We start from the raw sequence: 27500 nt of genomic DNA, 5'->3' as shown, positions 1-27500 counted from the left end.
TGTCTGCTGATCCACAGGCTTGTTATCGAATGACTGGCATCGTGTGTGTGTGTGTGTGTGTGTGTGACAGACAGATGACAGCTGTATTGTGTTGTTAGTGCTACTGTAGATGCTGGGCTTGGACTTGCACAGCTCTGCTTTAAGAGAACAGGAAATGGATTCAATCTTATGCGGCATCTGTTTGGAATGGAAACAGTGTTAGTGTGTGTGTGTGTGTGTGTGTGTGTGTGTGTGTGTTTATCTCTGAATCCCTGTGTGTGCCTCTGTGAATCTGTGTGTGTGTGTGTCTTTTGTGTGAGCTTGAATAAAGTAACACAAAAAGGACCTGGAACCAAATTTAATGTGCAGAAGCATTTCTATACCCTGTAAGAAACATGTGTGCACACGCTTCTTTATTTATTTCGTTGGTTTTCGACATCCAGATACGGAGGGTGAATTTCCCAGCAAATTAGGACCCAGCACCACTCTGGAAGAAGCTGGTGAAGCGTAGAGAGTAGAAGAGGCTCCCAAGGCCCATGTTCCACACACACACACACACACACACACACACACACACACACACACACACACACACACAGACTGGCCCTGTGGGTCCAAAATTCATTTCTTCCAGGGGGCCATGGGTGGAGGTAGCCCGGCAGATATCCAACCACCATCCTCCTCCTCCTCCTCCTCCTCCCACACACTTTCACCACCCACACTCTCTTAGACACACAAACAAACACACACACACACTAACACACTCTTTCTTTTCTTTCTCTCTCTCTCTCTCACTTACTCACTCTCACACACACACACTCTTTTTTTTCTCTCTCTCATTCACACACAGACATGCACTAACACACTTTTTCTTCCCTTTCTCACACACACACACACACACACACAATCACACACATACACATACACACAGGCCCCACAGTTTCCGTCCTGTGCAGAGCAGTGTGTGTGTGTGTGTGTGTGTGTGTGTGTGTGTGTGGGGGGGGGTGCTCACAGCAGTAGATCCATCAAGCGAGAGCCAAACGCTAAGCTCCACTTGGCCCTGGGGCCAGAGGCTGATAGATTGGGGTCTGAGCCTCCACGCTACACCACGCCATGCCTGCCTCACTGCGCTGTGTCGTGATGTGCCGTACCACGGCTCTGGTCCAATCCCGACACCACATCAACAGAAATGGGCAAAACAGTTGAGTGACAGCACAGGTCTGCTATGAGACTGTGGGACAACTTGAACTTGCAGAGAAATAAGTATGTTGATACAAATCAGACTGAAATTATTTGTAGCGACAAAGTAGTATTAGTATTATTTTAGTCTGAGAATGTGTATTGTAGAGGGTAGAGGTAGACTTAATTTGTGTTTAGCAAAACAAAAATACAAGGCTATTCAAAGAATTGGTTTATACTGTGAGGAGCTTTCAATTCATGTCTGTACAGAAGTACGTTTTTCCGGGGGCTAAAATTACGTCTGGATTTAACTGTTCTGAGTATGTAACACATTTTGTGTTGGAGTCATGGATTTTCCGTAAAGTGTGAGCTGTGTGTGTATTCAGCTAAGCTTAGAGACGCCGCTGCCTGCTCCAGCCTTGCCCTTCCGGAAAATTCCGCTGACTCCGTCCCACCTTTGATTTAGAGCGTCTTCTCCGTATCTGCGGAAGATATACAACCGTGGCCTGCTCGTGCCTTCTCCCCCCCCCTTCCTTGCTCTATTTTCTTATTTTCTTGCTTAGCAAAATATTTGCTGTATGCATCATCTGCAAGGACTGTCACGTACGCACCAGAGCGGCGAGCAGATTGTTCTGTCGGCCGAGATGAAACATCCACCATCAGGAGTTTGTCAGTTAATTATGTCTCTCTGTATCTTGTGAAAGAGCACGCACCACCACCACCACCACCACCAGCACCACCACCACCACCAGCCACCATAGGCTTCCTCTCCACCCCTCTCATTCTTGGAGAGCCCTCTCCTCGTTGCGTTCTCGCGTGGCCATTTTACACTAACATTACATTACATTACGGTGTTCTTCTTCTCGTCACCTGGGTTGCCTTCATTAGTACCCAGGCAAAGCAGATGTTTCGAAAGATGCCACGTTCCACTCTGTCGGTCTCTGAGCTCCGCTGGGAGTGCAGTATATATATATTTCCCCAGTTACTCACAGACAAAGCCGCGAACGTCGGCCCAGGGGGAATGCAATGGACGCCCCTGTGGGGGGGGAATAATTTGCATTCTGTACCGCCCTAAGAATTTTTGGTGTGTCTAATCAATCAGAGGGAGTTCTGTCTGTCTCTCTCTCCTCTCTCTCTCTCTCTCTCTGATTTCCTAATTGGCGAGGCTTGTGGGATGCTAATTGTTCATTCTCATCCTCTGGCTCAGAAGACTGGAGATGAGGTGTCGGAAGGCAGGCGTCCTGAAATCCACACAGCGTTGAAGGACATCTCTGGGCTAGTTGGAAGCAGATGTTTCAGATGCTCTAGTAATTGTTTTTCCCACTCTTTTTTTTTTGTTCTGTACTCTCCCACTGCGCTTTGAGCTAAAGCTAAATTCCTCCTCTGCAGGATGAAAAGCTTTAATCTGTGGAAAGAATCTCCGTCTAGCTTTTCCCATACATATTTTGGTCTTTGTTTACACACTTATTTTTGCAATTTTTTCCACTTTATCTTCTCTCTGCTCCTCTGTCTGGTATTTCCTTGTGAACTGAGAATCCTGCAGTCAGCAAAGCACTAGACTAAATTTACACTTTGCCTCCTAAGCAAAAGACTGTTATTTGGGTAACTTCACCAGGCCCGCCACATCACACATATACACAATTCCTGTTCCTCTGTTTCTTGTGTCTGGCGCTCACAAACTCGCCCGCCGCGAGGTTCGTTTGTGTGGGCGCCGTGGCCGCTTGGAGACCTATGGAGTCTTGTTGTTGCCCTGATCATACTCCACACAGACACACACACACACACACACACACACACACACACACACACACACACACAGAGTAAATTTCCACTAACAGCTTCAGTGGGAGTCCACTCAGGCTTGTGCCATATAAATACTCCTGTTTACTGGCTGTGGGCTACACTTTAGAGGCTGAAAACTAGCTGTGGAGGCAGATTTTCCCCTCTCTCTTTTTTTAATAGTAGGAAAACCGAAGCGTTGATGAAAAGCAACTGTAAAAACGTAAAGTCCGCAGCCATATTGTTTAGGAACTGGGAAGCGATAACATTTTAGTGACTCAGGCAAACATCCATCTGTTTTAGAGTGGTGGAAGGACTACATGGCATGTAATGCCTCCATGCAATTCAAGCACTTCAAAGACTGTTTGCTCAGACTTTTCCATAATGTTTATTACAATTACAGTCAAGGGAAAAAAAATGTTTCTCACATTCTGAAAGTCTGTCAAGTACAAATATACAGTACAAATACAATGACATTTGTACAATGTCATTGGCTCTAACTACTGTATTGATGATTGGTGAATAAACAATATGCTCTAAATAGCCACTCAGTAGTGGTATGCTTTCAACAGTGGCTGCCATTCAATAGCCGAGCAGCAGTGTTTCAGCATTTCCAAATGTAACAAATTGGACTATTACTCTAACACGGGGGTACAGTGTAATTTCAGCACAATGGCAATTGGCTTGAGGCTCATTTTAAGCTGTTGTGGTTTGTATAACTCTGAAGGGGCTTTACTCTGACTATTGTGAGCAGAGAAGCCATTGAGATTTGCCATTCATTCGTAATATGAACATTGCCTCCAGTTTAACTTTTTGCCTCCCATAAATAGTGAATGGGCACAAATTACCTAGGCCACAATAGCAATCAGCCATTTTCCTGTTGCCTTTTATATTTTCTCCATGACTCCAGAAATATGAACAATGTAGAACCAAAATTTAACTGCGTGAAGTCGGCAGATGAAATAAAGCCCATTCGTTACCTCCGGAACCTTCTCATACATTCCGGAGCCTGTAACAGCACTGACGGGCTTCAGTCATTGGCCCGCTGTTTAATTTCAATCTCCTTCATGCAGTCAGATGATGTCTATAACCTCTGCCCCTCTTCTCTCTCTCTCTGATCTGAAATTATATGAAATATGCACACACACACACACACACACACACACACACATACACACACACACACACACACACACACACACACACACGTGCAGTAACATACATTAACATACATATACACTATACAATAAATATGTATTTTCCCCCCCTCTGTCCCCTGGTGCAGAACGCAGACCCAGTACATGACCTGCTGCTGGACGTGATCACGTGGGTGGGCATCTTGCTCTCGCTGGTGTGCCTGCTCATCTGCATCTTCACCTTCTGCTTCTTCCGTGGCCTGCAGAGCGACCGCAACACCATCCACAAGAACCTGTGCATCAGTCTCTTCATCGCCGAGTCCCTCTTCCTCGTGGGCATCAACCGCGCTGACCAGCCCGTAAGTGCACTCCGCAATGTCTTATTCTAATCATTTTAAATGCTGGGCCAAGTGCAAAGTCAGTCCATAGACTTTGGTCATTACCGGTCATTTAAATTAGGGCCCATCGTGTGTTGCGTGTTGTCCCTATTGTGTCATACTGTAGATCAATATGCATAGGAATAATGTTTGAAGTGTGCCCCACTCTGTTTGGAAATGGGGTAGTACAACTCTTAGGAAGCTTGACTCTTCCTAATGACAATATTACAGTGCCACAGTGATGATGTAATTTAACGCTGAGGTGTGCCCAGTATAATATATTTGGTTTGTGAAATGTACATTATGGTGTTTTTAATCTAATAGATTGAGGTTGACGTTGCTTTTGAAATATTCATTGACTTCTTCCTTTCATCATTTTCCTATGTTAATCTATATGATAATATGGATTTATATGTTAACCCTACCATATCACTATACTGCGTAGCATGTTTTTCCTGTTTCATGTCTCAGGACATCTGAATATGAAGATAGAGCTACGCATATCACCGTTAAAAAAAAAGGCTGGCTCTGTCGACGGCAGAGCGTTATTATGCTGTTATTCTTGTCTTTTGCATCAGGTTCTTCTCGTCTTTTTAGATAAACCCTTTCACGTGGCTTAGAGAAGTAGCGTAATGACAGGTTTGGGCATTATGCGGAGCTAAAAGGGAGAAGTGCTGAATGATTTAGCTGGGAGTGAGTAATCCTGGACTGATCTCTGGACTGAGCTGGGGATGCGTAGGGGTTGCAGGCGGTGAGTCCTCCTCTCTACATCAGACAGACAGTGGAGAATAATGAGGGGAAATCAACAGCAGGAACCAGCCGGGATGAACCTTGAACTCTCTGGGTCGACAACCCCCCCCCTTCCATTTCTCTTTCTTGTCTTTTTTACTTTCTCTGCCTGCTTTTTCTTTCTCTCTCTCTCTCTCTCTTCTCCACCCACCTTCTCTTTTCTCTCTCTCGTCCTCCTTCTTTTCCTTTCACGTGTCTCTCTTTTGCTCTCTCTCTCTCTCTCTCTCTCTCTCTCTCTCTCTCTCTCTCTTCCCTTTCTAAATCTCACTGACATCTTTTTCTCACTCCACTCTCCGCACTCTCTCTCTCATCTTTATCTCCGTTTCTATCCATCTTTCTCCTCTTCTCTCTATCTCTCTTCCCTCTCTCTTCATCCTGTTTTAAATCTCACTGACATCTTCCTCTCTCCCCATAGCACTCTCTCTCTCTCTCTCACACACACACACACACACACACACACACACACACACACACACACACACACTTTATCCAACTTTTCCAATGTCGTGAATTTTTCAGATATTTTTTTGCAGAAATTGTCAACATATGGATTTCTTTGGAGCATATTACAGTGCAGAAGAAACTGCACCCCTGGCTCTGGCCCTAATGCCTTTTGTGTTTTGGGTAATTGTGAGTTTCCTTGTTAATTTGGGTAACGCTGGTTGGTAGTTGCGTAGCTGGTCTGCATATGTTCTGCGTCCAATATTAATGGATTAGTTCATTAGGTCATTAAGTTAATTTCAAGATCCACTGACCAGAAGACCAGGCATAGGATTTCAGGATCTTAGCTCTTGGGATTGAAGTGTTTTTAAATAGAACAAAATGGAAGGACTTCTCCTCACTCAGAATTTCAGTAACCTTTTTTGTTTAGCAATTAAGAATGGAACTGTGCCCTCTCTGTCTTACTCAAACTCACACACATACACACACACACATACACACACATACACACACACACACACACACACACACACACACACGCACACGCACACGCACACGCACACGCACACACGCACACACACGCACACACATACACAGTCCCTAATCAGTGGCGCAACGCTCCCAGCCTCTTGCTTGCTTGCCTGCCTCGTTCCCCATCCCCATCTCACTTGGCATTCCCTCCACGTCTGAGCCGGCATCTCCTCGCCCAACGAGCGGCCGGCCCCGGCCTCTGAGAAAGCAATTTATGGGCGAGCGAGAGCTTCAAAGCTCCACGCGCCCACTCGCCACGCACTCCCCGCTCCCCGGCGCTACGCACCACTACTGCTGAAGGGCACGCTCACGCCTCAGAGTGGCTCTCTACCAAGAAGACGCACCCTGTTACCGGACTGTATTTGTATTTAGGCCTTGATCTGTTATTATTATACATTGTGTGTGTGTGTGTGTGTGTGTGTGTGTGTGTGTGTGTGTGTGTGTGTGTGTGTGTGTGTGTGTGTGTGTGTGTGTGTTAGTTATTGTGTGTATGTGTGTGTGTGTGTTAGTTATTGTGTGTGTGTGTGTGTGTGTGTGTGTGTGTGTGTGTGTGTGTGTGTGTGTGTGTGTTAGTTATTGTGTGTATGTGTGTGTGTGTGTTAGTTATTGTGTGTGTGTGTGTGTGTGTGTGTGTGTGTGTGTGTGTGTGTGTTAGTTATTGTGTGTGTGTGTGTTAGTTATTGTGTGTGTGTGTGTGTGTGTGTGTGTGTGTGTGTGTGTGTGTGTGTGTTAGTTATTGTGTATGTGTGTGTGTGTAAGCATAAGCGTCCATCTGTCTGTATGTGTGTGTCCGTGCCTGAGGGACTGTGTGTAACCATGCTCTAGTGTGTGTGTGTGTGTGTGTGTATCCATCTCATCGACATGGAGAGGATTGCGGAGCCCCCGGACCTCAGATTGTCTCCTGCCATCTTTTAAATAGGCTCCAATCACTCTGTGAATTGCTATTGTGTCCCTCCCATAAACACACAGCAATCTATTGGAGTACAATACAAAGACCATTTCAGCATTCTTTATTTATTTCCGACCCCTGCTTCTCTGCTTTCGCTTAATGCCTGTTATTGCAGAGCCAATGATCACCATCTTCTCATATATCAAGCCAGACAGTGTTTGGCACCGGTCCACCATTAGGCTGTTATAGTTCCTTTATGCTGACTATAGACGCAGTGTAACGTGGGACCAGTCGTCCTCAGATAACAAATAACCCCTCATCTCGATCGCCAGCTGTGGTTTAGCTAATGCGACGGCGCTTAGAGGCACTCAAAAATGCATTGTGGGAAAAATGTGTGTAGTGACGGGAGGGTAGAGGAGGGATTTTTGGAGAGGGGAGGGCAGGAGGGGTGTGTTAAAAATTGACTCTCGTTCAGTCAATTTGCTGATTCAGCTCTGTGGTTGAATGTATTAACTCGTCACTGTGATTCCGATTTTTCACAGCGGATGCGTCTGTTTGAGTGAAGGAACAGCAAGCAAGAGCCCTCTCTGACCAAATGACCTTCCTCAGTGTGAAAATGATTTCACCTGTTTAAATGAAGCAGCAAGAGACAGAAATATCAGCTAATGAATAAATATGGGATGGCATTAAGGTGGAAATTGGTAACTCACTTACTATAGAAGTCTGTTAGCCGACAATAAACATGTATGTGACTGAAAACGGCCATAATTGCTTGGACTGTGCTAGTAATATACTTGTTAAAAATGAATTGGCATGAGACAAATTAACTGTTAGTAATACACACTAATAGGAGAAGTGGTAGTTAGTTGCGCTGTGCTAAGATACTTGTTCAGATGAATTGGCAGAATTCAAATGAAATGGAAGTCAGTAAAGACATGTGGTACTGTGGAAGCCAATGGGTATTACTGTGCTAAGATATTCCTGCTCATCGCAGGCATTCAATATTCAACTCTCACAGGTGAAGTGTTACCACTCTCCCTGTTTCTCTCTCACTCTCTCTCTCACTCTCTCTCTCTCTCTCTCTCTCTCTCTCTCTCTCCCTCTCCTTATCCATCCCTCTCCCTGTTTGTTTTCCCTCTATTTGTCATTCTCTCCCCTTACTCTCTCTCCCTCCCTCTCACTCTGTCTATCTCCACACAAACACACACACACACACACACACACACACACGTCCACACACAGACAGCCTTGTGCCCCTGGCGGTCCCCCTGCAGTGCCCAGATCTCTAAATGGGTGGGATGATCAGACTGAGCCGATCGATAAGCCCCGTGTTGTGCAGGCGCCCCAGGATTCCGTCTCTTTGCACTCGAGCCAACCAACTTGCCATTTGACTGCAGGCGAGACTTATCACCAGCATAATGTGCTGTGGCCTTGACGCTCCGGTTAGGCAATTACTCTCCAGTGTGTAGATTGATTAAACGTTGGATTTATTTTATTTCTTTAGGTAAAAATTATGTGTTTTTTTATTAGGAATAAGCCCTTTTTAAAACACTGTTTTGATTCCACAGTGTACTGTAAACAACTGTTGTTCTGGCATTATGGTGTATGTATTGATCAATAGCACTGTCTCTTCCAAAATAGATTGACAACCTGGCAAGACATTAGGAGTACATTAGGGCTCATAGTTATAAACAGACTTTTTTTAAACGGACATTTTTCGCAAAATGGATGCTTTTTTTTATGTTGACATGTTTTTTTGTTGTTTTTTCTTTGTTTGTTTTTTGTTTAAAATTAAGATATTGTCTATTTCATCATTTCATGTAAGATCTCTCATAGGTGGGGAGGCATTGGAAGGAAATGTTTTGATTTTGTTTTTGAGTCCCTGCTGCTGTTGAAGTGAAACACATGTTGTCGGTGCATTCAGCAGAAGCGGTTGCATTTAAGGTCCTGTGCCCTGGTTAACTGTCTCCGTGCAACAGCGGGGATCCAATCAGTGAACAGTTTAAAGATTGCTCACTCCGTGGCCATAGACCGAGCACTGAACCCTAAAGTTGATTAATTGAATCAATTTAACGAGTTTGGGGGTGGTGGTGGGGGGGCAAGAACCACTCCAAAGCTTGTCCCATTGAGCCAATAATAACGGGCAGTAATGATTGCTGGAGAGTAACTTCAAGAACAGAGGACATAGGTGAGAGAGCGAGAGAGACAGACAGAGAAAGAGAGGGAGAGAGAGAGAGAGAGTGTAAGACTGCTGTTTCGCCTGTGGCTGAAGTTGAGGAATTGTTCTTTACTGAAATGTGCATGCTGGCGTTTCTAGTTGATGAAAAATAATATGCACTTAATTCCTGGTATGTGGTTTTAACCTGAAATTAAATCAGCTAAAATTGGGCCCGAAATGAGATCGGACATACAGTAAATTGCCAAGCTCATAAGAAAATGACTGTGGAGTACATCATGGGTTTCACCATTAGCTGATTCCTCACTTCATCAAGAGGCCAGAATACACCCCCATGGACTTGTTGTTGTGAGCATTTGTAATCCTCTGTCTGCCCCCTGTTAGTTCTCATAATCGCTAGGTTTCGCCAAAGCACATTTGCTCATACATAATTGCTATGCAGTGGAAAGAAAGTTCAGCCCTATCGATGGTCACATGAGTACACTGCCTTCAATGTCATTTCCACTTCCTGTACATGAATGTATGAGTCAGTTATAACATCAACCTACAGTGTTGTATATTCAAATGTATTAACACAGAACACATTTCCACACACTGTACATAATAATAATAATAATAATAATAATAATAATAATAATAATAATATACTTTATTTGTATAGTACCTTTTATACACAGAATACAGCTCAAAGTGCTTTACATTTGGAGCATTTAACACACCATATGAAAATAGGAAGAACCTGTAAAGCAGTAGAATGTAAAATAATGTGAAGAACCTATAAAGCAGTAGAATGTAAAATAATGTGAAGAACCTATAAAGCAGTAGAATGTAAACTAATGTGAAGAACCTATAAAGCAGTAGAATGTAAACTAATGTGAAGAACCTACAGTATAAAGCAGTAGAATGTAAACTAAAGTGAAGAACCTACAAAGCAGTAGAATGTAAACTAATGTGAAGAAATAGACTGCAAGATAAAAGTGACTTAACTGAAAGCTGTCATATACAGTTATGTACGTAAATGCATGAGTCAGTTATAACACCAACCTCCAGTGTTGTACATTCAAACCTATTAGCACAGATGACATCTCCTGTCTCTTTTCTTTCACCCTTGTCATTCCTTTTTTTCTTTTCTTTTTTTGTCATTGTTGTTTTTCTGATCACATAATGGCCGTGATGATGAGACTGATGACAATAATGATAATGATGGCGTTTAATTGCATCATGACGCGTGTAATCACGGAGATCTGTCAAACCATACCCATTGTCTTTGTGACATCGTATTAATGATAGTGTTTGGCACTCTTTTTAGAGGCGTGACAGTTTGTAAATTATAGGAGCATCTTGACTTTTTTTTTTTACAAATTGTCATTAGATTGTGAACTGCTGTTCATTTTCCGTGTCATGTCTCTTCTGACTCTGTTCAGACACACACACACACACACACACACACACACACACACACACACACACACACACACACACACACACACACACACACACACTCTCTCTCTCTCACCCATACATGTTGAGACACACACACACACATTATACCAGTCTCTCCTTTTCTGCCTGTACTACTCTTGTTTACTCATGGGAGCAAGTCTTGACAAACTGCTCCAGAGGACTCTAGCAGAAGAGCTTATCTCCAGACTGATGATGGATGAGAGGAGGCTGAGGAGCCAGAGGAGCAGTTGACAGCTTGGTTAGATGATTGAAATGGCACGGCAGGCATGGTACTTGGTGCAGAAACAGAGTGTCCCTGTAGCTAGTTAGAGTCTCTATGCTCTGGACCTCCTCTTCATGATCCCAGACAGGAGATGCACAGTGGAGTCACACACTCCTACCTGCTCCTGTTGCAGCTGATGATGATGATGGTGATGATTCCGAATGATGATGATGGTGATGATTCCGATGATGATGATGAGGAGGATGATGATGATGCCGGCAATGATGATAACCCCCCCACTCTTCCTCATACTCATGTGTTGAATGGGTGTGTGGTGTTTGCAGTAACTGTTGTGGTGATGATAATCATCATCATGATCAACACACTCGCTCTCTCCTTCTGTCTCTGTAGATTGGCTGCCTCTGCAGCATTTGGTGCCCTGTGGTTTAGTGGTGGTGGTGATGCTAATAACTTCTTCCTCCTCTCTCTCTCTCTCTCTCTCTCTCTCTCTCTCTCTCTCTCTCTCTCTCTCTCTCTCTCTCTATCTCTATCTCTCTCTCTCTCTCTACCCTCTCTCTCTCTCTACCCTCTCTCTCTCTCTTTCTCTCTCTCTGTATCTCTCTCTCTCTACCCTCTCTCTCTCTCTCTCTCTACCCTCTCTCTCTCTCTCTCTCTCTACCCTCTCTCTCTCTCACTTTCTCTCTCTCTCTCTCTCTCTCTCTCTCTACCCTCTCTTTCTCTCTCTCTCTCTCTCTCTCTCTCTACCCTCTCTCACTCTCTCTCTATCTCTCTCACTCTCTCTCTCTCGCTCTCTCTCTCTCCCTCTCTCCTCTGTGTAGATTGCGTGTGCGGTGTTTGCGGCGCTGCTGCACTTCTTCTTCCTGGCGGCGTTCACCTGGATGTTCCTGGAGGGCGTGCAGCTCTACGTCATGCTGGTGGAGGTGTTTGAGAGCGAGCACTCGCGCCGGCGCTACTACTACATGGTGGGCTACGGTGTGCCCGCCCTCATCGTCGCCATCTCCGCCGCCGTCGACTACCGCAGCTACGGCACCGACAGAGTGTGAGTGTCAAGCCGTGTGTTTTATAAAACCATATGAATCAAATACTATAATAATACTAAATAAATATACACATACAGTAATTTCCCAACTATTAGCCAAGGTTTATACATTGATTTTGCAAAATTTCTTCAGCTATGAGGTTAATACACTAATATGTTTTTTTTTTTTTTTTAATACTCATGTGGTTTATACACAATGCGGCTAATACACAGGCAATTACTGTAATAATCAAATAATGAATTATAAGGCCTTATAACACTTCAAATTAATCTTGTGAGAAAATGTATGAACACAATGCTTGGCCGTTTATGATGGTGCGTCTACAGTATATGACTGTACCGTGAGTGCATCATAGTACATATGTACTGTAAGCATTAAATGTAAGTGAAAATCCTGCCTTGAATATACATTTACGTACTCCAAGCAGTAATGCAGTCTAGACTTTGCGTGCCTATAATTACATGACAATGCCTTCTCTCAGTTCCAGAACCCTGTTTGGTCTATATTTACGTGAAGTGATAATGAACACGACTTCACTTGCACATCACCCAAGATCTCTAATTGAGTGCCATCAGTGTGATTTGCCAGTGACGATCATTTGCAAGTTTGAGTAAACACGTCAGTTTGTCATTTAGAAGGAAAGAAAGAACATCTGATTGCCCTTAAATGAACACTTCAGCACACAATTGGAAGTTTTAAGGGTTTGGTGTGGTTTTTTTCTTCTTTTATTTATTTTTTGCTCAACTATCTTGTGAATGCGGGTCAGTGCGAAGCTTGGATACATTAATCAATACATTTTGCCGGTAGACAATTCCGCTATTGTGGATTGTCTACCGCCAGGACGTCTCAATATTTATGTCTCGCGCTCAGTGTTTTTACTTCTCCTCCTTTGGGGGGAAAAGACCTTGAGACAGTCCAACTGGATGGGGTACAGTAATCAGAACTTTGCCCGATGTGTCACATCTCAAGAGAGGGGTTGTCGTAGCACGCCAAGATTTTTATCAACGCTTTATCAACATGTGTTTTAGATTGCTTTGTGCCCCCCACTCCCCCTCATTTCACCCTGCATCTGTCCAGAACCCAGGCCCAGACTCTATGGATGCAAGCCATTATGTTTTGACGTAATTGTTTATGAATATGCTGCATTAATGTTTTTCACGTCCATTCTTGGTCTTGCCTCAAGTGGCCCACATGGAAGCACTTAGCGAAGGTCTAGTCGAGAAACACTCCTTGTCTTTCTTTCATTCTTTTTTTCCCTTTCGTTTTCCCTTTTTTTTTTCTCGGCGGTTAAACAAAAGCGGTATTTTTCCCCAGCGGCGCTGGAGTTTCTCCACTTCGCCGCGGAACCTTCGTTCGTTCGTGGTCAACATATGCTACGCGGTCTGGTTTGAAATATGCTCTGGAGAGCAGACCCTTCTCCATCTCACCGGGCAGTTTGTGTTTGGTGTTCAGGCTAATTGCCCGGCCGCTCGCTTGTCTGGACGTCTCTCGCCTGCCATACTGTTTGTTTTGGACCCCGTCGCTAATGAGTAAATCTGCTGCCAGCGATCTCTATGTACTCCAGTCACATTTTTTGAAAAGGAGGGGGGGAATTTCCTGAAGTTTTTTTTTTTTTCCCCCTCTCAAAGTCGTTCCTTATTTGATTTTCTGTACTCAACGACATTTAATGTAGTTGTGCAGAAATGCACCACGGTTTTGTGTCACCCGCGCAATTTCTTCGTCTTCCCTTCTTCTTTTCAGAGCAGAGTTGTCCCCGATGGTGGTTGTTAGGAGTTGTACCCCGATGGTGGTTTTTTAAGCCTGTTACACTTAAAAGGCATCCGCGGAACATCTCAAGAAGCTATTGAACTGGAGACTAATCCAATCGGCTGGAGAGCGCATGGCGGGACGCGCACGCTGCATACTAAGCGTGGCAGAGACACAGGCCCCCATTTTACAAGATCCATAACAAGCTGTGCACCCAGCGATTTCAGTTAATTGCCTAATTCACCTCCAAAGATGGAAATGCTGGGATGCCCTGCATTTGGAAACATAGTGAGAGGGAGTGTGTGTGTGTGTGTGTGTGTGTGTGTGTGTGTGTGTGTGTGTGTGTGTGTGTGTGTGTGTGTGTGTGTGTGTGTGTGTGTGTGTAAGTGTGTGTGTTTGTGTGTGTGTGTGTGAGAGAGAGAGAGAGAGAGAGAGAGAGAGAGAGAGAGAGAGAGAGAGAGAGAGAGAGAGAGAGAGATGGTGAGAGTGGAAAACAAGAGTAAGTCCTAGAGAGAAGCACAACATATTAGTATGCATTCTAACACTGGCTTTGGAAAGTACTTCAGGAATAATCATTGGTACCCCCATCAGTCCCTTTCTCTTCTCAGCATTCCAATTTTAAGTACACTGTTCTCCTCAACCTTCCAGTTTTAGGTACACTGCTGAACGCGGCGAAGAAGCACCATGGTAACCCACAGGTGTAAATCTGCGCCGAATCAGGAAATAATGAAAGCCAGCAGCATCAGCAGTTCTCCGCTCAAGATGTTTATCACGCGTGTCAGAGTCCAACCCCCCTACTCACACAAATACACACACACACACACACACACCAGCCCACCCTGTCTTAAAAGGCGCATTGAACAGGAAACCTGGGAGCAGTGAAGCCTAGCTCTCAGTGATGGATGAGGTGATAGCTGCCAGTGGCCAAGCACAACATCATGTGAATAATTAAAATGGCGCCAGCCAGCACAGGAACAATTACAGGAGAGAACAGTGTGTGTGTGTGAGTGTGTGTGCACGCATGTGCGGGTGTGTTTGTGTGTGTGTGTGTCTTTGAGTGAGTCAGTCAGTATGTGTGTGTGTGTGTGTATGAGAGTGGAGTGTGTGTGTGTGCAGCATAAAGGGTGATGGATTGTGACACACATAGAGGAAGACGTGGCACCTTTAATCATTTACACAGATATCAATAAGATCCGGAACCACTAAGCTTCGGTTCCAAGTGGAACCAGAGAACCAGAAGAACTGCTACCCAGTGGAAAGCAGACAAATCGTCCTTGGATCAGTAAAAGATGTGCTCGTAGAGTTGCCATAGTGTATTCATTTTTTTTAAAGTATATTTTTTGGGCTTTTTCTGCCTTTAATTAGATAGGATAGTGGAGATTGACAGGAAGTAAGTGGGAGAGAGAGTCGGGGTGGGATCCGGAAAGGACCACGGGGCGGGAATCGAACCCAGGTCGCCGGCGTACAGTGCAGATGCCTCAGCCAGTCGCGCTACTGCTGGAGCCTACCATAGTGTATTCATATCCACAACATGCAGTATGTAAAATGTCCTTCTAAAGGATTTATCAATCTATCTATCTATCTATCTATCTATCTATCTATCTATCTAGCTGTCTGTCTGTCTGTCTGTCTGTCTGTCTGCCTGTCTCTCTGTCTGTCTGTCTGTCTGTCTGTCTGTCTGTCTGTTCATTCTCAGGCATGCTCTAGGCCAGTGGTCTCCAACACGGTGCCCGCGGGCACCAGGTAGCCCGCGGAACGGCTATGAGGCGCCCCCAGCGCACCTTCTAAAAATAGTCATCAGGTCGCCTGCAGATCACACTCTAAAAACACGCTCCATTGTGAAGTTTTCAATAGATATTTAAGTCTAGAACAGAACCATTTTAAGAATGTATGTACTCATACATCTATAACATTACATTGATATTGGTGATACCTTACAAATTGTAGCTGCGTTAAATTTCAGCCTTTGGCGCCAAATCCGTTTCCCATTCAATCTTTAAACAACAACGGAAGCGGAGCGCATACACGCTGCTCGCACACATAGACAGTAAAGTGGAAAAAACTTGCTCGTCTGGTGTAGCCAATGGAAGCATATCTTTGCAAATGTTCTATGGCCATTCTATGTTCATCAAATACAGTTCTTGCATGATTGTTCAAGGACTGAAAAACAATTGCTTTAGCTCACAGGCCTTTTCTCCTCCGTAGGCTACTGCCGTATAATAGTGCTGAAAATTTTGTGGCATGCTTGACTGAGCAGGACTGTGCATTACCTTTTTTGTCAGATCATTTAGAGAGATTTCATGTGTGCAATAACCTTTAAAGGAGTCTTCATATGTTAGGGTGGTGTGGGTGAATTGAAATGTTAAAATCGAATTGTCCACTGAAATCAGAACTTAAACAACCCCTGAATTCATAATGGTGGGTGGGTATAAATTGGGTACAAATTGTAACACAAATTATTAATTGCACAAAAATATTGTTGGTTTTTTTTGTTAAGAAATTAAGATTAGATTCCCCATGCAAACTTTGAAATGAACAAACTGAACAAATATGTTGGTAGTGTTGCATATTGATATTAAAGTATTGAAGAATCAGCTGAAAATACCGTTACTTAATATATAAAGACTTATAGGCCTACAGAATATTGATAATTTAAAAGTAAAAATCGCATAGGCCTATTATTTAGGAGGACTACCCTCGCAAAAAAGGGCTGAGGGTCTGTTTGTTTCAAATGAGTAGCCCTCCATATGATTTCGGGTCTTCAGGTAGCCCTCATTCCCAAAAAGGTTGGAGACCCCTGCTCTAGGCCTTAGCACTATGTTCAAGGAAAACTGGTGATTTTTCACATAGCTTGTAGAGATGCCCCTAGAGTAGCACTGTTTGCATGTGAAGAGACTAAATGATGAAGCCAGGAGGATGTATTTATTTGCTCTTTGAAGTGGAGCATCATGGCACAATGTGTGCGTCTGAGTTTACTGAAAACAACAAGCATGGTATCTGACAGACAGGGAGGATAGACATCAGAGAGAAGCTTGCGGGGGGGGGAATAGTGCTACGCTACGCTTCCGGAACATGCTAGCACCCAAGCACTCAGCTACAGGGAGAAATGTTTGTTAATGTGTGAAGTTCTTATTAGGGGCAGAGACGGTGAGAATGTGTTTGTGCGTGCGTGTGTGTGTGTGTGTGAGAATGAGTGGGTGTGCGTCTGTGTGTATGTGTGTACATGCGTGTGTGTGTGTGTGTGAGAATGCGTGGGTGTACGTCTGTATGTATGTGTGTACATGCGTGTGTGTGTGCTGTGGGTGCCAGGTTTGCTCTGTTGCTCTCTCTGGAATGTTCTTCTTCCGAGTTAAAGGGATGTGACACGCCAGTGAGTATCAGCGTCATCTCAGCAGTCTCCTCACACAAGGAATCTCTCTCACACGCTCACTCTCTCCCTCACTTCTGAGAAGAAGGTTCTTATGCAGCTTGTCACATAAGCAGAAATAGATTTGCTTTTAAAGGAAGCGAAAACTCTGTCATAAGAGCATCACAGCTCTCATTCGCTAGAGACTGAGGGTGGGGTGTGGAGGAGGTGGTGGTTTTTGTGTGTGTATGTATTTGTGTGTGTGTATGTGTGTGTGTGTATGTATTTGTGTGTGTGTGTGTGTGTATTTATTTGTGTGTGTGTGTGTGTGTGTGTATGTATTTGTGTGTGTGTGTGTGTATATGTGTGTGTGGATGGGGGGGGGTGCGGAGAGGGATGGAGAGAGATAGGGAAGAAGAATAGAGGGACTGTTGATGAGTCTTTCTCTCTCTCTCTCTCTCTCTCCCTCTCTCTCTCTCTCCCTCTCTCTCTGTTTTTTAGTTAGATGTGAGAAACAGTACTACTTCAGTGAGTGGATGGGTGTTTGCAATGGATTCTTTTGTTCTTTACATCTGTCAGGTGTTTCATTGCTTTGAAAATCTCACTTTATTAGGAGAGACTATATATCCTACCCCACCTCCCTAATCAGATTTCTATCCCTGGAACTTCAAAATATCCAGATACTAGAGTCCTGTAATACAGTAGCCTTGACCCAAAACATTTTATATTTGTGCTTCTTATCTCCTACACTCTTGTTTGCCAGTGCTATTGTCAGTTGTAGTCTTACTGAAATTATCTTGCATTACTGTTAATCCTCTGTCACCTCCATTTTGTATTTCTGTCTACCCGAATGGCAACAGAGAAGGAAACTGTAATTTAGTTTTTTTCTGTCGGGGGTAGATAGAAGGTCTATCTAATATGGCGGAAATGAAATGATTAATAATTTAACCACAGGTCATGATTCAACATCATGTTTAGTCTCGTGAGGCGCACACATCAAGGGCCGGAGCGATTCCCCAAGATCTCGGAAAAAAGCAAAAAGCTATTCTCAAAGCGCATTCTGTCGCCCACGAAAATAGCCTAGCGTAGCGACACAACGCTTTTTCCAAACGTCCCCCAAGGCGAGGCTCCATTTTGGTGGCCTATTTTCCGACACGGCTGATATTTTACACAAAAGTAAGGAAGCGCCTTGCCGTTTACCCCCACATACACACACACACACACACACACACACATACACGTTACTCAGGTCATACACTCAGTATATTCACATAGCGTCAGACAGGTAAGTCCATTTGTGCGTGGTAATATCCACACGGGCGGCGGCGCCAGTTCTCCCAGAGGAGGAGTGGGACAGAGGTCAGTCGGCAGCGATTGAAAGCGAAACACTTGCCACAGCGTCCTCCCTGGGGAGCCCTGTCAAGGCGTCCCGCATCGTTCCGCAGCAGACCAGATGCACCCCATCACACACACCACTGTGAGTGTTTTATGCCCACGAACAAACAGTGCCACAGCAGACTAATCTATCTCTCTCCACACCCCCCTCTCTCTCTCTCTCTCTCTCTCTCTCTCTCTCTCTCTCTGTCTATCTATATGTTTCTTCCTATTTCTTTGATTATTTCTCTCTCATGCTCTCTCTTTCCTGTTCTCTCTTTCTCCTCTCTCTATTGCTCTTTCTCTTTCTCTCTCCTTCTCTCTTCTACTCTCTCTCCCTCTCTTTCTCTTCCCTCTTCCCTGTCTGCAGGTGTTGGCTGCGTCTAGACACCTATTTCATCTGGAGCTTCATAGGTCCTGCCACCCTGATCATCATGGTAAGTGTCCTGTACGCCAGTGGACCCCACTACCCCGCCAGCTACACAAAAAAATCCTTACAGAAATACCCATATTTGAATGTGATGCCTTTAACATTCAATGGGTCAATGTGTCTCTTGTCAATACAATCGCTCTGAACGTTATCTCCAATGTGATACTGTTTTTCATGTTGTTATTTAGGGTGTGATGTGCACATTGTCATGAGGCAGAGCTTACAGTACATTAGGAGCTTACAGTACATTAGGAGCTAGAAAGCTGATTAAAACACCATATTGTACTGTTCCAGTGTGGATGGCCTTTCTCCTCTCATCTCCACCCTTCTCTTCCCCTTCCCCCGCCATAGTTTTTCTTGTATTTTTTTGTTACATTCTCTCTCTCTCTCTCTCCTTCACTCTCCCTCTCTCTCTCTCTCTCTCTCTCTCTCTCTCTCTCTCTCCCTCCATCCTTGTTGCATTGTTCATGAGTTCACTGCTGGCCGCCTGTCATGCTACAGTGGCATTGCCGCTACGTAACAAGCCTCTTAACTGCTTCATCGCTCCACTGCGGGAGTGCTGCCGAGCAGAGACCCACAGTGCAGGCAGAGAGGAGCAGAGGAGAGGGAGGATGAGGAGGAGGAGGAAGAGGAACAGGGCTCATTGTTCCCTTTCACTCCGAACCGCCTCCCAATTATGATTGATGCTATGGCCTCGCTGTAGCACTGAGCCCTGGCTCCCGCTAGCACGCTTTATAAGAGAGATGAGGATCTGTGTGTGTGTGTGTGTGTGTGTGTGTGTGTGTGTGTGTGTGTGCATGCATGTCTGTTTGAACTAAGACCACAGACACACTCACACACACCCTTGCATAGGCACAGACATGCACACATGGATAGACACACGGCCACACACACATACACACACATAATGTTTCTCTTTATATCACTCACACACAAACCCAGGCCAAGCACACACCTTTCCTTTCTCTCCATGTCTCTCTCTTCACTCTCCTTCACATTCACCTACATAAAACACACACGCACACTTATACCTACATAACACACACACACTTACACCTACATAAAACACACACACACTTACGCCTACATAAAACACACACACACACACACACACACTTACGCCTACATAAAACACACACTTACACATCCATGAAAACACACACTTGCACATGCATAAAAATACACACATGCATAAAAACACACACATGCATAAAACACACACACATCCACTCACACATGTTTTTTTTATTCTCTCTTCTGTCACTTTTTTCCCTACATGTCCCAATAGCACTGTCTTAATCTGTACCCTGTCACTTGCATCCACACATGCTGCATCACATTCACACCAACTCAAATAACACCCTCCGGCTTCAAACAAAAATATCATAGTTCCATCTCACCTTTTCTTTTCTTTTCTTTTATTTGTTTTTCTTTTCTTTGTTTCTTTGTTTATTTCTTTATTTATTTCATGGTTTATTTCTTTATTTCTCTATTTCTTTGTCTTTCTTTCTTTCTTTCTTTCTTTCTTTCTTTCTTTCTTTCTTCTGTTTTAAATTGTGGGTCCCTTGTCACAGATGAGTCCATTTCAGCACCCTTTTGCATAGTGGTGGTTCAGTGTGGTCTCAGTGCAGTTAGCCTCCGGGCAGCCTCCTAGTTCTGCTTCACAGACGCAACCAGCAAAGGCGGTCAGTAAGAGAGTAATGAACACACTCTCAGACCTTAAGTCAAAGTGCTTTGGCAAGTGCTGGGACTATGCTCCTTAGAGTTTTGTTTCTGTGTGTGTGTGCGTGTGTGTGTGCGTGTGCGTGTGTATGTATGTTGTTAATGCAAATGAGAGGATTCTCTCCATACCTCTCCAGGACATACTCTATATCATCTTCTAATAAAGGTGGCATTTAGATACGGTGGTTGGGAGTGTATTTGTTCAGGCTGAGCTGTTAGCTCACTAACTAGCTAACTGTCATAAAGACAGAGCAGACTGGGTGCAGCATAACCCACTACTACAGTGAATTTCAATATTATGGCCCATTATGTGATGCCTTCTCTAGCCCTACTTCAAAAGTGTTCCTTTCTAGGCCTCTCACATCAAACTACTGTCAGCCATGATGGTTTTAACAAGACAGTTTTACGTTTTTTGATGTTTAAATCTTGTCTTTTTTTCCTCCTCTCTCTGTCCCTACAGCTGAATGTGATCTTCCTCGGAATCGCGCTCTACAAAATGTTTCATCACACGGCGATCCTCAAGCCAGATTCTGGCTGCTTGGACAACATTAAGTAAGAATTTTAAGTAACCCACTTTTACTCCGCTTTTTTTTTTTTTTTTTTTTTTTTAAAAAAAAGACAAAATGGAAAGTACTTAAAAGTCTCCCACAGCGTGTCAGTGGGGCTCCATCCTACTTTCCTTAGCTCCTATATATTCTCTTCTCTCTCTCTCTCTCTCTCTCTCTCTCTCTCTCTCTGCCTCTCTGCCTGTCACACCTGGGGGCACAGTGATGGCCAAGTGTTTTGTATATATCCATATCTTTTTATTTCTAACCTTCCGCTATGGTACGTGACCTCATGTTTAATAGCCTTGTTCCTCGCTATCAGAGACCTTTTCTCTCCACACTGGAGTCCAGCTTACCCATCTCACAGAGAGAGAAAGTGAGAGAGGGAGATATAGAGAGAGGGAGAGAGAGAGAGAAGCACTGCGGTTCATATTTCTCATTATTTGTAAAGGTTGTGTCAGCAAAGGTTAAAACCGAACAGGTATTCCGGAGAGCGGCCGTCATTATCTGGAGTGGAGAGGCAAAGGGCCGATGGTCCGTCTGCGGAAATTAGCCTCTCATGGCCTCTCCCACCAAACCAGCAGCACCCCCGAATGAATATTCATGGCGACACAAAAGGCCCCGTGCACAACAACCCCCACCCCCCCCCCCCACCCCTCAAGAGCCACACTGCTGATCATTTACAGTTCATAACTCGCATTAATGTTTTTGTGGAAAAACAGCCCCATTAATTCCAATGAAGAGACAAGCACAGGCCAAGTAGACAAACGTGGCTTTTTTTTTTCACACGAGCTTCTTTTGGCAGGGAGTCTTAAATGCTTTCATGAAGGTGACTGATCAGGAGAGGGACACTCGCGCTAAGCGCCACTTGAAATATGGTGGAAAAATAGCTGCATGTGAAGAAGGGTGGTGGCGTAGGGGGTGGGGTGGAGAGGGGGGGGGGGGGGGGTGTGCGCCCTCCTTGTTATTTTCTCCCAGTAAAACAGGTAGAGCAGAGAGGCACAAAGAGAGGATGAATGAGGGGAGGCTAGTAAACGTGTAAATTGGGGCACGATAGTGGTGTCTCCAGGCCTTCATCACCAGCAGTTAAACCTTCCACCATTCACACGCACACACACTCACTCACACTCACACATACGTGCACACACGCACGTACACACACACATACACACACACACGCACGCACGCACACACAGTCACACTCATACTAATACTCACACATATGCACACACATACACACATTCATGCAAACACTTGCAGACGAAAGTGCACACACACACATATACACATAAACAGATGGAGACATACACACATACACACACACACATACTCACACAAATACACTCACATTCACACAAATACACTCACACACACTCACACACACACACACACACACACACACACATACATACACATACACACACACACACACACACACACATACACACACACAGACAACCTTGCATACACACATACACACACGGCTTATCAGCTCCAAGTCCTCTCTCTGTCCAGTTTGCCAGCGGCCCCCTTTTCCGCGCAGCCAGAGTGACCGGCCCAGGGGGCGCTGGTCAGAAGGCATATCTCATGATTGAGATGTTCATTAAAGAGCCAAGCTGGACCAAGGCTGGCTGGACAAGCTCTCCGAGACCCAGGAGTGGTAGTCCCGCACTCGCCCGAGCTCGTATGGATTTGTTGTTTGTCCTCACTGTTATTTGATGGTCGACTGTGCCACATACATCATTTTAACGGAATGAAAGTATAAATCTGGACTGGCCGGCCGGTCAACGGCGTAAGCACACGCAAAAGGGCACGACCTTCTTGAGACGCCACGAGTGCAAGTCGAATCTTTCATTCGCTTCTGAAGGACGATTGAGGACGATAAATCAGACAGACCAGTATATGTAAGAAAGCCGCAGTCATTATTTTCCTTTCTCTGTATACACACACTCACACACAGCCAAGGAATGAGACGCTCGAGCTTCGCGATTAATCTTGCAGCTAGAGAAACAGCAGTCAATACTCGACAGTTGACGCAACCTCTCTCTGTGCTCTTTCTCAGGCGTTGAGATATGTTTTGCCCTTTTATATTTTTATTTATGCTCTCTCTCTTTCTTTCTTTCTTTCTTTCTCTCTCTCTCCCTCTCTCTCAATTCAATTCAATTAAAAAAAAAAGTGCATAATTATGAGCACTGGCATCAGGAGTTCATCTCAAGTTTCTTCCCTCCAACTCTAAGTCGAGGGAGAACTTCACAATCACCCAATTATCCTTCTGAATAGCAGCATAGCAGGCACAATTACTAAATCACTCAGTCATTCCAAGAGGGAGCGAGAGAGTGCAGTATCCCGTTTTTAATGACATTTATTAGTAAGAGGGGACTTTCTGTCCTATTTTTCTCCCACAGTTCCACAGGTTTTAAATAAATATGACAAGCATGAAAAAGGTAGGAGAGCAAAAATAGCTTTAAAAGATTTCTTGTAGGAAGTGGGCAAGTGTCCAAGGAGTGTGTGTTTGTGTGTGTGTGTGTTTGTGTGTGTGTTAAGCAGTAGTTCATCCATGTTAACCCTGGCCCTTGCTTTATATGCTTACCCCCCACCACTTCCCCACCCCCCTGCCCAGCCACTCTCACACAGCTGGTTGCCTTCCTCCCACCATCACCCCCCCTGCTTCTGCTCCTTACACCCCCACCCTCACCCAACTCCTGCTATACAGAGGGAGGCAGTCAGTCGGAGGTGAAGCAGCAGTCATCGCTTCTCCCCTCTTTATAACAAAAACAAGCCACCCCTGCCGTGTGTGTATGTGTGTGTGTGTGTGTGCACCTGGGGGAGCAGACTGCTAATGACACACTCCCTGACTCCGGCTCCACCAGGGGCCCTGCTAATGCTAACGCTGACGAGGAGACCAGGAGAGAGAAGTACTACAGCATGCAGACCCACACACAGCAAGCAGCTGATAAGAGAGGAAGGATGTGGGAGAGGAGGAGAGTGAGGGATAGAAAGAGGGAGATGGGGAAAGAGAGAGAGACTGAGAGAAGATGACAGGAGGACAGAGAGGGTGGGATGGATATGAGACAAGAGGATTAGGAAAGAGAGAGAGAGAGATGGAGGGATGAAGTGAGGTTGTGAGAGGATGAGTGGAGGAATGAAATGGATGGAGGGAGGGAGGGAACAAGTGAACGAGAGGAGGAGAGGAATGAGAAAGTGAGTAAGAGAGTGTGATGGGGTGAATGAGTGAGAGATGGATTGAAAGTGAAAGAGAGAGAGAGGGTGATGGGTAGAGAGTGTACAGACCCTCAATAAAATATCCATCGCAAAAACAACAACAAATGAAATTTGTCATAACCTCCGTTGCTGGGTTTTGCTTTGACTGTTTTCATTTCCTTCTTTGCTCATGCACAGTCACACAGTTGGACAGCGTTTCATATTTGGATAAGTCGACATTCAATCAAACAGCCAATGCATATAGACTCCTCTACCTCAATTTGCTCTCACTGTCCTGTGGTCCCAAAAGTAATATGTTCCATATATGATGGAAAAAAATAATATGTTACAAAATGTGACGTTTCTGAGTGCATGTATGTTTATACTACATAATTCAACGTTTCTCTTCTGTTCTTTTACATTATTAACACATGTTTTGCTTATGTTCTCTGTTTTTCTTTTCATCATTCCTTTTGCATGCTTGCTTTCCTCTCCTGCATGTCTAGCTACCGTTACTATGACGGGTGCATAGTTGTGGAATGGCATTGGTAAGATACAATACTCATGTTTTGGCCCATCCCCCTCTAGACATGACCATAGAACACCCTCATCCCCCTCTAGACATGACCATAGAACACCCTCATCCCCCTCTAGACATGACCATAGAACACATTCACGCTCTGTTTGTCTCCTCTATGTTTGCGTGTTGTGTGGATATGTCAGTGGCATTCTGTCATTCTGATCATTGTTGCACACTGACAGCAACCGAAATCTAGAGAGTTGCTGGTGACACCCAGGAGTAAAAAAAACCAAGGCACTTCATCTTAACTCCATGCACGTTAAAATATTGAGATTTTTATTCAGAGCTTATTCCGACCAACGCATTTCAACGACTAAGTCTTTATCTAGGTTCCAAATCATTGGTGCACTCTCTTTATTCTCATGGAGATGACCTCACACCAATACTCATAGTCATCCTTGGCCTTGTAGTTTCACTTTATAGTAATACAGCATATTTTTTCCCTCTCTACCTTCAACTGATTTTTTTTTTAAAGGAGAGACTTTTAAATGAGATGAATGGGTTTATAAATCATTTCAATGATAACTAAAGTTAAATGAAACTAAATTAAGCTGCTAATTTGAGTGACTGTACCAAACACTCGTTTCGGAGCCTTTGACAATTAGCTTTGATGCATAGACGCAGCAATTGAAGCCACTCAGAATATCAGTATTCATGTCGACATGCATACAGTACACTGAGGAGATATGAAAAGCATCTATTTCTGTGTCACAGTTGAGGAATATGCAAGCTCCATGAAAAAAAAAACCTCTTCTCCTTTTAGAAACACATCTTTAGTTTAGCAATTAGCATCCTGCTGTTTTGAAGATGCCATTTGTATTACCCCCTCCTTCACAAGCAACTTATTAGTGTTCTTTCTCAAGGTGTGCCGCAAAGTGCAGAGCTTCAGTTTGAACCCACTAACTCAATTACTCAAACCATTCACATGCAGATCTCCGAGTCTGAAACTGTTTTCAGCGTAAATGATGTCTTAATTAAATTCATGTCGCGCTAAAGGTGCTCCGCTACGTGTAGTTCTTCTACACTCAAGCCAGAGAAAAGAAGAAAAGAGTTTTAGCTGCAGATTACGTTGAATGCTGATGAATGAAGTCTTATTTGACGTGTGGAGATTCGTGAGCAGAGTGTGAGGTGACACTAGCGACGCGTCACTCATGCCATGTGTCTCTCGTGGAAGAAGAACAATGCTTTGCAACGATGAACTAGTGAGCTGTAATTACATGTGCCCCCTTCCGCAGAAAGACATTTTCCACTTGGGCATGAATTTCAATGTGATTTTGATTTCACTGAAAGGTAGCTGTACTACGCTACCATAGACATGTAAAAAAAAAACACATATCACTACCACACATGCACATGTTCACACACACACACGCACACACACACATAGGCACGCACATATACAAAAACTATACCCACGTTTTCATAGACGCACAAATACAGACACACATACACATACACTAAAACACACATGTACACAAACAAAACAAAAATATACTCCACGTTTATGTATACAAATGCATGTCTATAACAGAATGACATAGCCCACACATTGTAATTGCAACATTGGAAAAATAGTTAAAATGCCTCAAAGGTCATTTTCATTCCTCAATCCTAGTTAAACTGTAATAGCATTTTTGCGAGATGGGTAATGAAAACTGCCATGCTTAGGGAAAATGATCATTTGACACGGCAGCCGCAGTTGTTTATCATGCTTAACGGTGAGTCAGCGATGCATCATTAACCTCCACGTGTTAAACTATTCATCGCCCACCACAGCTTTAAAGCCGAGCTGCTTCACACCCCTCGCTAGCGCTGTAGTAATCAATAGCTTAAACATCCGGCTTGCCGTAGCCACCCAGAAACCATCCGATTAATTTGAAGAACTCCTGATCTCTTTTTTTTTTTCGCAATTAATGCCCTGCGAAACAATCCCTGTTTTGTCCGAGGTCAATATTTTCTTTCCTTTCTATTTCAACCATCCCCTTTTCTCTTTATTTCTTTCTTTTTTCTCTCTCTTTTCTTTCTATCCTTTTTTCTCAGGGGCCAGGCTCCTTTTGTTTTAGCCCTCGGCCTCATCCGCAGGACCAATCACGGTGATGAAGTGCCTTCTCCCAACAGGTCATTAAGACAGACCTGGGAAAATGATGTCTAATGGCTCCTCTGCAATTTCATAAATCATTTATTTTTCGCCTCACACCTGGACCATTTATTAAGACGCTCTCGCTGTGCAATGCTCTCGACTCGGCCGTGGCACCGCTGTTCTCCTCCGCGTCTGTTCTCCACACGCTTCTGCGTGTGTGTGTGTGTGTGTGTGTGAGGGGAGATTAACATGCTGGGTAATCGCATGCAGCACCTGCAGCTCCTTCACAAAGCTGGGTTTGTGATTTTCAACCCCCCCCCCACACACACACACACACACACTCACACACACACACACACACACACACCCCATAACCCAATCACAACCAGGCTAGCATGTAGACTCAATCAATGAGACACCAGGTTAGACACACACACACACACACACACACACACACACACACACCACACACA

General features: G+C 44.3%; 1 protein-coding gene across 1 annotated transcript in view; it reads left to right on the top strand.

Annotated features, from left to right (window-relative positions):
* The window catches only part of LOC143127887 (adhesion G protein-coupled receptor L3), a 197182-nt gene that overhangs the window by 147049 nt on the left and 22633 nt on the right, over positions 1-27500 (top strand). Inside the window, exons 12-15 of the mRNA XM_076289600.1 lie at positions 4223-4432; positions 11782-12002; positions 18840-18906; positions 21082-21173. Of these exons, the coding sequence (XP_076145715.1) occupies positions 4223-4432; positions 11782-12002; positions 18840-18906; positions 21082-21173 (590 nt within the window). The remainder of the gene's footprint in view (positions 1-4222; positions 4433-11781; positions 12003-18839; positions 18907-21081; positions 21174-27500) is intronic.

Source organism: Alosa pseudoharengus, unplaced genomic scaffold (genome assembly GCF_046254945.1).
Source record: "Alosa pseudoharengus isolate Yale_2024_CS ecotype anadromous, Long Island Sound unplaced genomic scaffold, YU_APseudo_1.1 YU_APseudo_1.1_scf_17, whole genome shotgun sequence".
Lineage (NCBI taxonomy): Eukaryota > Metazoa > Chordata > Actinopteri > Clupeiformes > Clupeidae > Alosa > Alosa pseudoharengus.
This window is presented reverse-complemented; position numbering and strand designations above follow the sequence as displayed.